At 42.5% G+C, this 16,797-nt stretch overlaps 1 protein-coding gene across 4 annotated transcripts in view; it reads right to left on the minus strand.

Annotated features, from left to right (window-relative positions):
- The window catches only part of C8H20orf96 (chromosome 8 C20orf96 homolog), a 204,119-nt gene that overhangs the window by 123,125 nt on the left and 64,197 nt on the right, over positions 1-16,797 (minus strand). For all 4 annotated transcript variants that reach the window (XM_029613266.1, XM_029613265.1, XM_029613268.1 and 1 more), the window contains exon 6: positions 889-1,046. In XM_029613266.1, the coding sequence (XP_029469126.1) occupies positions 889-1,046 (158 nt within the window). The remainder of the gene's footprint in view (positions 1-888; positions 1,047-16,797) is intronic.

Here is a 16,797-nt window from a genome sequence, read left to right on the forward strand (position 1 = left end):
TTTTTACTCAACGCACAATTAAACTCTGGAATTTGTTGCCAGAGGATGTGGTTAGTGCAGTTAGTATAGCTGTGTTTAAAAAAGGATTGGATAAGTTCTTGGAGGAGAAGTCCATTACCTGCTATTAAGTTCACTTAGAGAATAGCCACTGCCATTAGCAATGGTTACATGGAATAGACTTAGTTTTTGGGTACTTGCCAGGTTCTTATGGCCTGGATTGGCCACTGTTGGAAACAGGATGCTGGGCTTGACGGACCCTTGGTCTGACCCAGTATGGCATTTTCTTATGTTCTTATGTTCTGCATATGTGACCGAGGTGAGGTATTTCGCTGGCAAGTAATTTCTGTGTAGGGATCTATAGCAGCCTGGTTTAGCTTTTATTGGTGTTCTAGGGCCTGATGTAATATGTGCAGTGTTACCGTTTCATAGATAGGGTTGTTAGGATTGTTTTGGTGTGGGAGGTTTACTATATTGTAATGGTAATTCTGTTTATTCATGGCTTTCTGAGGGCCAAGGTCACACCCAATACGCATTACAAAAAGTCTAATTTGTCTTTTTTGCAGAGTTTTCTGGTTGGCACCACAGGAGTGCATGTAAATATAATATACATGTTGTGTTATTATTGCCTCAGAAGACTGTACACTTGAATGTACTTTTTCATGTAAAATTTGTTATAAATGCATAATTTGTATGTGTCTGGAAAGGGTGTGGGAGTGTGTGTAGGGGGAGGGGGGCGTGTGTTTAAGGCTGTAAGGTTTGTCTAGGGTACCTAACACACTTCCCTATCCATGGGTTCTGGCAGGGGTACTTTCAGGACAGAGCTGGGCTCGGGACAGGCACTGAATGAATCAGCATTGCTCTCTTTTGTGACAGCAGAAGACTTGTAACCTGTTGTATTTCTGTGAGCTGCTGCAGTTCCCTCTGCAGCTGGGCAATGTGCAGCAGCTTCCCTGGAAACTCCTTATCCTTGTATGTGCGTAACATGCGCAGTTCCTCCTCTGATGACTCCAGCCTACTGTCCAATTCATGCAGCTGCCCCTGGAGCTCTGAATAAAGAGAAAGAGGCAAAGTCAGGAATCCGTATTAAATCATGGACATCGCATGTCTTTCTCCAACCTGTCCCATTTGACATAGCGTATCTGCATTTCCAGAAAGCATTTCGCAAATTCCCTGATGAGAGACTTCTGGGGAAATTAAAAAGTCATGGGATGGGAGGCAGTGTACTGATGTGGATTGGGAATGGATTAAAAGATAGAAAACAGAGCTAAACAGAGCTAAAAGGTCAATTTTCTCATTGGAGAAAGGTGAATAGTTGAGTGCCCCAGGGATCTGTTCTGGGACTGATGCATTTTAATATATTTATAAATGACCTGGAAATGGGAACGAGGGAGGTGATCAAATTTGCCAATGACACAAAATTATTCAAAGTTGTCAACTCACAAGAGGATTGTGAGAAATTGCAAGAGGAGACTGGGGATGCAAATGGCAAATGAAATTTAACATGGACAAATGCAAAGTGATGCACTTAGGGAAGAGAAACCCAAATTATAGCTACAAAATGCAAGGTTCCACATTAGGAGTCACCACTCAGGAAAAGGATCTAGGTGTCATCACTGATAATACATTGAAATCTCCTGCTCAGTGTGCAGCAGCAGCCAGGAAAGCAAATAGAGTGCTAGGGATTATTAGGAAAGGAATGGAGAATAAAACAGAGAATATCATAATGTCTCTGTATCACTCCATGGTGCATCCTCATCTTGTGTTCATATATCATACACAAACAGAATGCTGGGGATTATTAGGAAAGGAATGGAGAATAAAACAGAGAATATCATAATGCCTCTGTATCACTCCATGGTGCATCCTCATCTTGTGTTCATATATCATACACAAACAGAATGCTGGGGATTATTAGGAAAGGAATGGAGAATAAAACAGAGAATATCATAATGCCTCTGTATCACTCCATGGTGCATCCTCATCTTGTGTTCATATATCATACACAAACAGAATGCTGGGGATTATTAGGAAAGGAATGGAGAATAAAACAGAGAATATCATAATGCCTCTGTATCACTCCATGGTGCATCCTCATCTTGTGTTCATATATCATACACAAACAGAATGCTGGGGATTATTAGGAAAGGAATGGAGAATAAAACAGAGAATATCATAATGTCTCTGTATCACTCCATGGTGCAACCTCATCTTGTGTTCATATATCGTACACAAACAGAATGCTGGGGATTATTAGGAAAGGAATGGAGAATAAAACAGAGAATATCATAATGTCTCTGTATCACTCCATGGTGCAACCTCATCTTGTGTTCATATATCATACACAAACAGAATGCTGGGGATTATTAGGAAAGGAATGGAGAATAAAACAGAGAATATCATAATGCCTCTGTATCACTCCATGGTGTGACCTCATCTTGTGTTCATATATCATACACAAACAGAATGCTGGGGATTATTAGGAAAGGAATGGAGAATAAAACAGAGAATATCATAATGTCTCTGTATCACTCCATGGTGCAACCTCATCTTGTGTTCATATATCGTACACAAACAGAATGCTGGGGATTATTAGGAAAGGAATGGAGAATAAAACAGAGAATATCATAATGCCTCTGTATCACTCCATGGTGCAACCTCATCTTGTGTTCATATATCATACACAAACAGAATGCTGGGGATTATTAGGAAAGGAATGGAGAATAAAACAGAGAATATCATAATGTCTCTGTATCACTCCATGGTGCATCCTCATCTTGTGTTCATATATCATACACAAACAGAATGCTGGGGATTATTAGGGAAGGAATGGAGAATAAAACAGAGAATATCATAATGTCTCTGTATCACTCCATGGTGTGACCTCATCTTGTGTTCATATATCATACACAAACAGAATGCTGGGGATTATTAGGAAAGGAATGGAGAATAAAACAGAGAATATCATAATGTCTCTGTATCACTCCATGGTACATCCTCATCTTGTGTTCATATATCATACACAAACAGAATGCTGGGGATTATTAGGAAAGGAATGGAGAATAAAACAGAGAATATCATAATGCCTCTGTATCACTCCATGGTGCATCCTCATCTTGTGTTCATATATCATACACAAACAGAATGCTGGGGATTATTAGGAAAGGAATGGAGAATAAAACAGAGAATATCATAATGTCTCTGTATCACTCCATGGTGCATCCTCATCTTGTGTTCATATATCATACACAAACAGAATGCTGGGGATTATTAGGAAAGGAATGGAGAATAAAACAGAGAATATCATAATGCCTCTGTATCACTCCATGGTGTGACCTCATCTTGTGTTCATATATCATACACACACAGAATGCTGGGGATTATTAGGAAAGGAATGGAGAATAAAACAGAGAATATCATAATATGTCTCTGTATCACTCCATGGTGCATCCTCATCTTGTGTTCATATATCATACACAAACAGAATGCTGGGGATTATTAGGAAAGGAATGGAGAATAAAACAGAGAATATCATAATGTCTCTGTATCACTCCATGGTGCATCCTCATCTTATTTATTTATTTATTTATTTATTTATTATTTTTGTTATACCGAGTTTCATGATAGGGATCACATCAACCCGGTTTATAAATAACAATGTGTGCAAAGTATAGCGTAACGTAATAAATATTTCCAATACAAATTTGAACTTTAAATACAGAGAATCAATTAAAAGGTGTGAGAAAGTTACAATATAACAGGGAAAATTAACTTGGAACTGGAAGAGGGGAGAGGTTAAACAATGTAATATTTACATTTAACACAATTAAAGTGATAGTGCAGCAGAGTAAGTAAATAAGCCTATTTGCATGAATGTGACGGTACATAAATATGAGCGGTAATATAAACAAGAGAATCAATATGACACAGTAGAGTATGGTGATGATATGATAAAACTCAAAACGTAATAGTGATAAGATTATGATAGGTGGATTCTTATTTGGATCCAGAGGTTACATGGCAGTTTGTGTTGATGAGTGTATTTTATTCAAGGCTTGGAAATGCTTTTTTGAAAAGCCAAGTTTTTAGTCTTTTCCTAAATGTTAGAGCGCATGGCTCTTGTCTTAGATCAGGTGGTATAGAGTTCCACAGAACTGGACCTGCTGTAGAGAAGGCTCTGAGACTCAAAGATTTATGTTGATAGGTTTTGTCATTTGGAATTTGGAGTGACTCTTTGTAGTATTCCCTAATAGGTCTGGCAGAAGTGTATTTTTTAAATGGTATTTGAAGATCTAGTTGCGTGAGTTGGTTGATGGTCTTGTATATGATGTTGATGGATTTATACATGATTCTATAGTGGATTGGTAGCCAATGAAGTTTTTGGAGGATAGGGGAGATGTGGTCCATTTTCCTGGAATTTGAAAGGACTCTGGCTGCGGAGTTCTGAACCATTTGTAGGGGTTTGATGTAAGAAGCTGGGAGGCCTAATAGTAAAGAGTTGCAATAATCTAGTTTTGAAAAAATTATTGCTTGCAAGATTGTTCTAAAGTCCATAGTGTGGAAAAGTGGTTTGATTCTTTTCAGAATGTGTAATTTGTAGAAGCAATCTTTGGTGGTTTGGTTAATGAATGTTTTAAGGTTGAGACGATTGTCTAAGATAGCTCCTAGATCTCTTACATGGGTAGATTGAAGGAGTGCGGTTGGTTTTGGAAGTGTGTTATTGTTTTCCGGTGATATGATTGTTCATATATCCGGTGATATGTGTTCATATATCATACACAAACAGAATGCTGGGGATTATTAGGAAAGGAATGGAGAATAAAACAGAGAATATCATAATGTCTCTGTATCACTCCATGGTGCATCCTCATCTTGTGTTCATATATCATACACAAACAGAATGCTGGGGATTATTAGGAAAGGAATGGAGAATAAAACAGAGAATATCATAATGCCTCTGTATCACTCCATGGTGCGACCTCATCTTGTGTTCATATATCATACACAAACAGAATGCTGGGGATTATTAGGAAAGGAATGGAGAATAAAACAGAGAATATCATAATGTCTCTGTATCACTCCATGGTGCATCCTCATCTTGTGTTCATATATCATACACAAACAGAATGCTGGGGATTATTAGGAAAGGAATGGAGAGTAAAACAGAGAATATCATAATGTCTCTGTATCACTCCATGGTGCATCCTCATCTTGTGTTAATATATCATACACAAACAGAATGCTGGGGATTATTAGGAAAGGAATGGAGAATAAAACAGAGAATATCATAATGTCTCTGTATCACTCCATGGTGCGACCTCATCTTGTGTTCATATATCATACACAAACAGAATGCTGGGGATTATTAGGAAAGGAATGGAGAATAAAACAGAGAATATCATAATGCCTCTGTATCACTCCATGGTGCATCCTCATCTTGTGTTCATATATCATACACAAACAGAATGCTGGGGATTATTAGGAAAGGAATGGAGAATAAAACAGAGAATATCATAATGCCTCTGTATCACTCCATGGTGCATCCTCATCTTGTGTTCATATATCATACACAAACAGAATGCTGGGGATTATTAGGAAAGGAATGGAGAATAAAACAGAGAATATCATAATGTCTCTGTATCACTCCATGGTGTGACCTCATCTTGTGTTCATATATCATACACAAACAGAATGCTGGGGATTATTAGGAAAGGAAGGAGAATAAAACAGAGAATATCATAATGTCTCTGTATCACTCCATGGTGCATCCTCATCTTGTGTCCATATATCATACACAAACAGAATGCTGGGGATTATTAGGGAAGGAATGGAGAATAAAACAGAGAATATCATAATGTCTCTGTATCACTCCATGGTGCAACCTCATCTTGAGTATTGTGTGCACTTCTGGTCACCGCATCTCAAGAAAGATAAAGCAGAATTAGAAAAGGTACAGAGAAGGGCGACCAAGATGATAAAGGGGATGGAACAGCTTCCCTATGAGGAAAGGCTGAAGAGATTAGGGCTGTTCAGCTTGGAGAAGAGATGGCTGAGGGGGATATGATAGAGGTCTATAACACATTACCACACAGCAGCTCACCTTACTGAGAGGCCTAAGTATTCCGCAAATATGACCTTCTCTCTATACCTGATGATCTGATTAACTTTTAACTTCACATCCTATTGACTCATCTATTATTATAACAGTCATTATGTTATTTAATTGTATTGCTGTTCCTTGTTGCACTGTAAAGCAGTTCTTAGTGTTACATTATAAAACTATGTTGCTTTCGCACTGGTTATGAATGGAGCAGGTGAACGCAAATCAGTTGTTTACCCTTTCAAAAAGTGCAAAGACCAAGGGACACACGATGAAGATACTGGGTAATACATTTAAAACTAAAAAGATAAAATATTTTTTTACTCAATGCCTAATTAAGCTCTGGAATTCTTTGCCAGAAGATGTGATGGAAGTTATTATTATAGCTGTGTTTAAAAAAAATTTGAACACGTTTCTGGAGGAAACGTCCATTAACCATTATCAAGGTGAACTTGGGAAAATCCACTGCTTACCACTGGGATAAGCAGCTTGGAATTTATCAATGTTTTGCAATCCTGCCAGATACTTGTGACCTGGATTGATCACTGTTGGAAAAAGGATACTGAGCTTGATTGACCTTTGGGGTCTGACCCAGAATAGCAAATCTTATGTTATGTTCTTATGCAACCTTATATATATGCACCTACCCCCTTCCTGACCTTGTGTGTATTTCTCCAAGCTGTTCACAACCTCATATACAGGGCACAAACCTGGTTCCTGACTTTGTGTGTATTCTCCCACTTCCTCTCCAATGTATACTCCTCCCTTCCTTCCCAATCTCACGTGCACGCCCTGTCCTTGCAAACACTGCCATTTTTCCTCTTCTTCAGTTTCATGCACAGTGCTCAGTCTCTTTGCTTCATCAACCTCCCCCTAATATCATAGACATTGCGTTCTTCTCCCACCTGACACATGTGGTCTCATACCCACTTCCCTCTTCCCCCAACCTGATTCTGTGCATGGTCCCTTCTTCCCTTTCCTGTCCTCATGCATATCCTCTCCCATCTCAACTCTAATCTCATGTCTTCAATCCTGTGGGATTCCACAGGGTTCAGTTTTAGCTGCGGTGCTGTTCAATATTTGCATGAGGCCACTATGTTCCGTGCTTGAATTGCAGTGTATAACTTTTAGACTCTATGCTAATGACCTGCAATTGTATTTTCCCCATAAAGAGTAACTTGTCAGCTACCTTAGCTCACATTGCAGACTGTGTATTGCTTATCAATCATTGGATGCAAAGGAATCATCTGTTATTGAATGCTCGCAAAACTGAAGCAATATGTTTTTCCTGTGACCTGGATTATGTAAATAAACACAGCATTGTCTCTTTGTCATTACTGGATACTGATATCCATTTTCAAACTCGGTGCAAAATCTGGGTGTAATTTTTGACAGTCGGCTTACTTTTAAGACTCACTTGCAGAATATTTTGAAGGGCGGTGATTTTAAATTGCAACTGTTAACATCATTTGAAATATGTACTCGATAAGGATGACTTTCGGACCATTGTTCAAGCTTTTGTATTGTCTTCTGTAGATTATTGTAATTCTCTTTTTGTTGGCCTGCCTGTTGTGTTGAGAGCAGTGCAGGTCCTGCAAAACTCAGTTGCTCTGTTGATATTTGGGGGAAAGCAATGTGACCATGTTACCCGTTGGCTTAAGGAACTTCATTAGCTCTCTGTACATTTTAGATTGAGGTTTAAATTATTACTTGTTTTAATGTTTTGAAATTCAATGATCCCTCTTACCTGGCCAATCAGGTGCAACAGTACACTCCAAGGCCCAATTCATGCTCTGCTGATAAGTCTTTTAGTGATTCCTTTTATTAATCATGCTCAATTACAAGAAACACGCAGTAGGTCATTTACGGTTGCTGAGCCAAACTTATGGAATGCCCTATCTGGGGCATTACGAGCTTGCGAAGACAAAGATATTTAGGAAACTTCTTAAGGCACATTTGTTTGTTTAGGCAATTCCTTCTATTTGATTTTTATATTTTTGTTTAATATTCAATGTATTTTGTTATGTGACTTTTTATTGTTAATTTTACTTTGTTGTATTTTTTTTTTATTAATTTTCATTTTAACTGTTTATATTACTTTGCTACTGTTTTAATCCATCTAGCACATCTTCTGTTATAGACGGAACAGAAACACTTTAAAACAAACAAACAAATAAATAAATAAATGTGCACTTTCCTGCAACTCTTCCTGAGCCTTATATACACTGCCCCTTTGCTAACTTGACTATGTTCTCCTGCTGTCCTGAAAGATGAGGAGAGAGAACCTTGGACTCCTGGTATGCAAACAGATTAGAGGAAATACTTCTTTACTGAAATCACTCACCAAAACAGTGACAGAATTTAAGTGACCAGAAATCGAGAAGGGAGAAGCAACTGGACAGAGTGGGGGCATAGGAACAATTGTCGGAGAATATCTTAAAGGAGCTTGTTCTCTCTTGATCCAAACAAAAATGGAAGAAGAACAGCAAAAGTATTATGGATATTTTTCTATACAAGACGGAAAGAAAATTTGTTCTTACCTGCTAATTTTTGTTCCTGGAAAACCACAGATCAGTGTAGATTAGTGGGTTTTGCATCCCTGTCAGCAGATGAAGGCAGAGAAGAAAAGCTTTATTGATACTGCTGCTTAACGTAGAATGCCACCTGCAGTCCCTCTGTACTGACTTGTACCCAAGCCAAGATGAGAACCTCACTAATTAACAACAAGAGCAGAGGAAAGGTGGGACCCCGATCTGGAGACCCCCAACATCAATAATGGGGATTGCAACACCCAAAAACCACCTCAGAAAAACAACTCTCCATCATTTACAAAAGATCAAAGAACAGATTTTGCAGAAAGGGTGGGATTCTGGACTGATCTGGGGTATTCCAGGAACAAAATTTAGCAGAAAAGAACCACATTTCCTTTCCTGTTCATACCCCAGATCAGTCCAGACCAATAGGATGTACCCGAGCTTCCCCAAAAATGGGCAAGAACACAAAAGGCCAGTTCGCAACACAACTTCTCCAAACTGCGTTTCCTCCAGCATCTGAACATCCAGTCAGTAATGTCTGGTAAAACTGTGTAGACATGACCAATTCGCTGCCTGACAAATTTCCTGCAGAGAAAGCAATTGACACTCTGCCTAGGAAGCCGCTTGCATCCTAGTAGAGTGCGCCTGTAACCCCTCCAGAAAACGACTTCCATTAAAAACATACGCTAATACACTCACTTCCTTCAGCCACCTCACAATAGTCACCTTGAAAGTTGTACCTCCTTTCTTTGCTCCAATAAAATGAACAAAGAGATGGTCAGATCTCCTGAACTCATTGGTCACCTTAAGATAGTGTAACAAGTCCCTATGAAGGTCCAACAAATAAGAACATAAGAACATGCCATGCTGGGTCAGACCAAGGGTCCATCAAGCCCAGCATCCTGTTTCCAACAGTGGCCAATCCAGGCCACAAGAACCTGGCAAGTACCCAAACACTAAGTCTATTCCATGTAACCATTGCTAATGGTTACATGGAATAGACTTAGTTTAGACTTAGAATAGACTTAGTCACAGCCGGATCCTCGCCGATCCGGCTGTGACCGAAGACCTGCGCGACCGGCGCCAGAGCCCCGCCGGGGGAAGGTCAGGTCAGTGCTCGTCCTCCCCACCCGGGGGGCCCCAAAGCCAGCCGCGCACCGAGGCCCGAAACCTAGAAAAGAAAAGCAAAGGAAAAAAAAACCGCAGGGACCCGAGAAAAAGCCCGCCCACAGTTAAGCCGACAGCCAATCAGCAACAGCCCGGCTGGACTTTAAATCCCACGCCCTGCTAGGCGTCGCGCGCCGAAGGAGCGCGACAAAGGGGCCTGCCCCTTTGTTCGTCCCTTCGTGTAGCCCGAGTGCAGCCAGAGAGACTTCTCATCTCCAGGATTAATACCCCCCATACATAAAAAATCCAGCATCCACTCCAGGAGTTCCAGCATCCACTCCAGGAGTTCCAGCATCCACTCCAGGAGTTCTAGCATCCACTCCAACAGTCCAGCATCCACTCCAACAGTCCAGCATCCACTCCAACAGTTCCAGCATCCACTCCAGGAGGTCCAGCATCCACTCCAGCAGTCCAGCATCCACTCCAACAGTCCAGCATCCATCCTAGCTGAGTCTGAACTTAACAGGTCACAGACCTACCCCAATTTAGAACCCCCAGCAATTCATAATACAATGATACACCGCCACTCCATCCCCATACTCAAGAGAAAACCCAGAAACAACTCTCCACCAGACCCCATTCAGACACCCAGACAACAAAGACTCATCAACATCATAACATCTCCCATTACACAACTCCTAGGCCTCTCATTATTCACTTTAACTTTATTCAATGCACAGTCACTTTCCAAAAAAATGCACCTTCTCAATGATTACCTCATTGACAACAACCCTGACATATGTGCAATAACAGAAACCTGGTTAAAACCCACGGGCATATCATTAACAAACCAATTACCTATACAATCCTTCGACCTCTTCTCAATACCTAGACCAAAAAAGAAAGGAGGAGGAATTCTACTTGCTGCAAAAAAACAACTGGGCATAACCCTACAACTATCATACGCCACTTCAAAACTTGAATGCTCCATATTCAAAGCCCAACATCTACAAATATTCCTCATCTACGCCACACCGGGAACTCTAGAGGCTAACCCCTCCCCTCTAATAGAGATGATATCAAAACACTTAAACTCAGACAAACCAACCATCATATTGGGAGACTTTAACATTCACGTGGACTCCATCCCTCAATCCACTAACTGCGAAACCTTCCTTTCCTCCCTCAGTCACCTTGGATTCTCACAAATAATCAGCGGGCCCACCCACAAAGCAGGTCATACATTAGACCTCATATTTATCAACGATAGCTGGTCCATCCATACCAATCCCACCTGCACGCCAATCCCCTGGTCAGACCACCGGATCATAGACACAACCCTCAAAATGAAAAACACACCACCTCCAAACATCTCCAAAACCACCATTCATTTCAGGAAACCATGCTCACTGGAGTTACTCACCGAACATTGCTCCAAAGATCTCAAACAAATAGATCTCTCAGATGCCAATTCAGCCACCACTTCATGGATCAAACTCACGAACAAAATAGCGGATCAACTCTGCCCAACCTCCTCTAAAGTTATCCAACCGGCACGAGACAACAGAAAACCATGGTTCACCCCGGAACTCAGAGCCCTAAAACAAAAATTACGAAACAAAGAACAAATCTGGAGAAACAACCCTACACCCACAACCAGACTGGACTACAAAGCCACCCTCAACACTTACAGAAACGCCATACACAAAACCAAAAAGGACTTCTATGCAAAAAGAATTCATAACTTCATCTTCGACTCGAAGGCTTTATTCTCTTACGTATCATCTCTCACCAAACCAACACCACCATCCATTCCAGACCAACTAGCGCTCAGCAAGGCCAACGAATTAGCCAACTACTTCAAAACAAAAATTTCAAACCTCACTCGCTCCCTTACAATCCATCAAACTCTTCCAACACCTCTTAGCTCATACCAACCCACGCTGACTTCTAGACTAGAGTCATTCGAGCCCACATCCGCCTTGGAGATTGAAAATTTACTTAAAAAAATTAAACCATCTGCACATCCCTCGGACCCACTCCCTACTAATCTGCTCACCGCCATCCCTAACACCGTCGCAAAACCTATTGCAGAAATCATCAATACCTCTTTAGCCATGGGCACAGTCCCTAATCAACTAAAACTTGCAATCATCAAACCCCTACTGAAAAAACCAACTGCATCACTAACGGACCCAGCTAACTTCAGACCCATTGCAAACCTGCCCCTGATCTCCAAACTGATGGAAAAAGCCGTAAATAAACAACTGTCCGAATATCTCGAGGAGCACAACATTCTTTCCCCGGCACAACATGGTTTTCGAAAATCACGAAGTACAGAGTCACTTTTGCTCTCTCTCACTGATAATTTACTTTTGAACCTGGAGAAAAAACAGTCATTCTTACTTGTACTTTTAGACCTATCCTCAGCGTTCGACACGGTAAATCACCCACAACTCCTAGAACAACTTTCAAACATAGGAATAAAAGGCACAGCTCTCAGTTGGTTCAAATCGTTCCTATCTAACAGGTTTTACAAGGTCAGAATTAATAACAAGGAATCTGCCCCCATCCTATCAGACCAAGGCGTACCTCAAGGTTCATCCCTCTCTCCCACCCTATTCAACGTCTACCTCCTCCCCCTCTGCCATCTGCTATCACAACTCAAACTTACTCATTACCTCTATGCAGACGACATCCAGATCCTCATCCCCATTACAGAATCTATTCAAAAAACCTTCGCCTACTGGGAGAATTGTCTTCAACCAATTAAACAACTACTCTCCAGCCTGAACCTGATTCTAAACTCTAGCAAAACAGAGTTGCTACTGATCTCACACAACCCGAACACCCACACACCCAGCCTGACCCAAACCACATCTTTTAACATGGAGCTCTCTGCCGACGTCAGGAATCTAGGAGCATGGCTTGACAACCAACTTAACCTAAAAAAATTCATAAACACAACCACCAGGGATTGCTTCTTTAAACTACAGGTCCTAAAGAAACTAAAGCCACTCCTTCACTTCAATGACTTTCGCCTCGTTCTTCAATCCATTATTTTTTCGAAACTTGACTACTGCAACTCAATCTTACTGGGCCTTCCCGCCATCAGCATCAAACCCCTACAGATAGTACAAAATGCCGCAGCCAGAATCCTAACTAACTCTAATAAAAGAGACCATATTACCCCTATCTTGAGCAACCTCCACTGGCTACCCATCAAACAGAGAATCCTATATAAAACATTAACCATCATTCATAAAGCAATTCATAACGACGCACCTATATCTCTACAAACCCAACTTCGTCCACACTCATCTGCCAGACCCATCAGAAGCGCCTACAAAGGCACATTAGTCGCAGCTCCGGCCAAATCAACACTAAGAAAAAGAGCACTCTCCACTGCGGGACCACACCAATGGAATGCGCTCCCACCAGACCTTCGACTCGAACCCAATCTACTAGAGTTTAAAAAAAGGTTAAAAACCTGGCTTTTCAGGCAAGCGTTCCAATTCCCAGAGTGTAACTAGGCACCTCCTCCTGACTCTCAAATCCTGACTCTTAACTAGGCACCTCCTCCTGACTCTCAAATCCAACCATTGCAGGGTGTCACTAACACATTGACACTTAATTTCATACCCGCACTTACTTATTCTCATGTCTATTTAACAGTCGTTATTCACCTTTATATAGCCGCTTTTTGCAGACCATATTCGTTACTAAAATTCCTTGTAAAAAGATGAACTCACACATACTATTCATTACACGGTTAAGGTTTTGTTAATTGTTAAATTTGTTAAATATAATTATTATTACTTTCAATGTTCATTGTAATAAGGTTAAATAGTTGTAATAAGGTTCAATGGCTGATTGTTATTGTTCAATGTTCCATGTAAAAAAAAAACCCTGGTCTAACCTCCCAGACCAGGGCAACCTTTTCGTTACTTGTAAACCGGATTGATTTGTATTGTATACAGGAATTCCGGTATATAAAAATTAAAAATAATAATAATAATAATGGCAGTGGCTATTCTCTAAGGGCGGATTTTCAGAGCCCTGCTCGCCTAAATCCGCCCAAAACCGGGCGGATTTAGGCGAGCAGGGCCCTGCGCGCCGGTGAGCCTATTTTACATAGGCCTACCGGCGCGCGCAGAGCCCCGGGACTCGCGTAAGTCCCGGGGTTCTCCGAGGGGGGCGTGTCGGGGGCGGGCCCGGTTGTCGCGGCATTTCGGGGGCGTGTCGGCAGCGTTTTGGGGGCGGGTATGGGGGCATGGCTACGGCCCGGGGCGGTCCGGGGGCGTGGCCGCGCCCTCCGTACCCGCCCCCAGGTCGCGGCCCGGCGCGCAGGAGGCCCGCTCGCGCGCGGGGATTTACTTCTCCCTCCGGGAGGCGTAAATCCCCGGAGAAAGGTAAGGGGGGGTGTAGACAGGGCCGGGCGGGTGGGTTAGGTAGAGGAAGGGAGGGGAAGGTGAGGGGAGGGCGTTAGAGGATTCCCTCCAAGGCCGCTCCGATTTCGGAGTGGCCTTGGAGGGAACGGGGGTAGGCTGCGCGGCTTGGCGCGCGCCGGCTATACAAAATCGATAGCCTTGCGCGCGCCGATCCAGGTTTTTAGCAGATACGCGCGGCTCCGCGCGTATCTACTAAAATCCAGCGTACTTTTGTTTGCGCCTGGAGCGCAAACAAAAGTAGGCCTATTCGCGGAGTCTGAAAATCCGCCCCTAAGTGAACTTAATAGCAGGTAATGGACTTCTCCTCCAAGAACTTATCCAATCCTTTTTTAAACACAGCTATACTAACTGCACTAACCACATCCTCTGGCAACAAATTCCAGAGTTTAATTGTGCGTTGAGTAAAAAAGAACTTTCTCCGATTAGTTTTAAATGTGCCCCATGCTAACTTCATGGAGTGCCCCCTAGTCTTTCTATTATCCGAAAGAGTAAATGCAGTTCTCTCGCATTCAGATGCCCGGAATCCAGATTCTTAATCCCAGGCAATTCCGCCAAGTGACCAAGGTGAAAAGCTGAAGCCACCTTGGACAAAAAAGATGGAACCGAGCACGATACTCCACTCTCAGTAAACTGGAGAAAGGACCTCGACACAATGGAGCCTGAAGTTCTGAAATTCTTCTGGCCAAGCAACTTGCCACCAGAAAATAACCTTCAAAGTAAAATCCTTCAGAGATGTCCATCTCAACAACTCAAACGGAGCCCCACAGAGAACCAAATTAAGGTTCCAAGAGTGACACATCTTTCTGATGGATGACATCCAAGTGCAATGCTAAGGACCCTCCACACACCTTCCCCCGAAAACAGCCTAGAGTTGCCAATGGAACTCTAAGGGAATTGTATGCGAGTCCTTTTTGTAATACCTCTTGCAGGAAAACAAAAATTTGAGCTACTGATGTCAGAGTAGGCTCCACTGCTTCTTTGAGACCTGGCCCAGATGAGAGCCCCACCTGGCCCAGATGAGAGCCATTGCTTCCATTGACAGTTCCCATTCCCCAGGGTCCAACACCTGCCAGCTAAGAAAATCTGCTTGCACCCTGTCCACCCTGGCCACATGGGATAATGCCAGAGTTGCCAGATGTTGCTTCGCACAACTGAACAATGTTTGCACTTCTTGGACACCATTCGACTTCTTGTTTCCCCTTAGTGACTCGCCTTAACTTATAGTTTTAGAACCCAGTTACAATTATGTTCCTTTTATTATATTGCTCAATTTGATTGTTCCTTTCTCCTTCTGCCCTATTCTTTCTTGCTGCTCTTCCTCTGCCCCCCTCTCACCCTTTTCTCGCCTGCTCCCATCTCCCCCACCCCTGTTCATTGTATTTTCCATCTGCTTCAATTTTTTGTAAACCGGCATGATATGCCCCATGAATGTCGGTATCTTAAAAGTTTCATAAATAAATTAAATAAATAAATAAATGTATGCAGCTGTTGTTGCATTGTCTGAGAAAACCCAAACCACCCGACCTTACAAACTCGGAAGAAAATAGAGCAATGCCCTGCAAACTGCCCTCGTCTCCAAACGATTGATAGACCATGATGCCTCTGTGCTTGACCTTAGATCCTGAGCCACCTGTCCTTGGCACACAGCCCCCCCAGCCTTTCAGACTGGCATCTGTGGTTACCACCACCCTACATGCAGACAAAATGGCCACTGTTGCTGCATCTCTAGAGAACCTGGGCTGGCTCCAGCCGATGACCAAGTCACTCTCTTGGTAGCCTGATCACCACTGGCCACCTTCAAACCACCTTTTCCTACAAAGACACACACCAAGGACACAGGCCTGACATGGGAAGTTGCGATCACGAGTTTCCACATGCCCTGCAACTTTTCATGCAGTTTGCCAACGCAATTATGCTTGCACACCTACTCCTAGACCTTGTCACAATGCTGCCGCCCGCCTCCCCCCGGAGGTCCCTTGCCAGTTCAGCCAACTGCCTCTGATCGAGCCAGCAGTCACAGGAACCTTTAGTGGTTCTCCCAAGCTGCACAGCTCTGTGTTTTTTTTTTAAATAAAACCTTACTACTGTACAGCCCTGCTCCAAGCGCCTCAGTCAGGAAAAAGAAAAGTGAATACTTCCCTGACCACTGGCCGAAGGGGTCCACCAGAGGAAAGAGGGACTGCTGGGAGGTGAAGGAAGCCAGACCACTGGCTTTTCAACCCCCTTGATTGAGTGCAGGCAGAGCCTCCTCAGGGCCACCAATCTTCTGGTCGCCCTGCTCTAGCAGGGTTATAGTCTGACCAGGCATCCAACCTCTGGGAGCAACCTAAATGGAAAGGAGAAATTACTTCTTAACTGATAATTTAATTTCCTCTAATGAGGGCTGGTCAATCCCACCAGTGGGTTATGCACCTCTGCCAACAGATGGAGACAGAGCAAAAGCTGACACCACGGATATATTTTCCCACCCCAACATCAGCCTGCCAGTATTCTCTGGAAAAGCCAAACTATGGACAAACTGATTATGCTTGAACATTATCATTTACAACCAACCACTCATGCTTCCAACTCAACGAAAACACTGAGTTCAGACAAAAGAAGTAACTTA

The sequence above is a fragment of the Rhinatrema bivittatum genome, chromosome 8 (assembly GCF_901001135.1).
Source record: "Rhinatrema bivittatum chromosome 8, aRhiBiv1.1, whole genome shotgun sequence".
NCBI lineage: Eukaryota > Metazoa > Chordata > Amphibia > Gymnophiona > Rhinatrematidae > Rhinatrema > Rhinatrema bivittatum.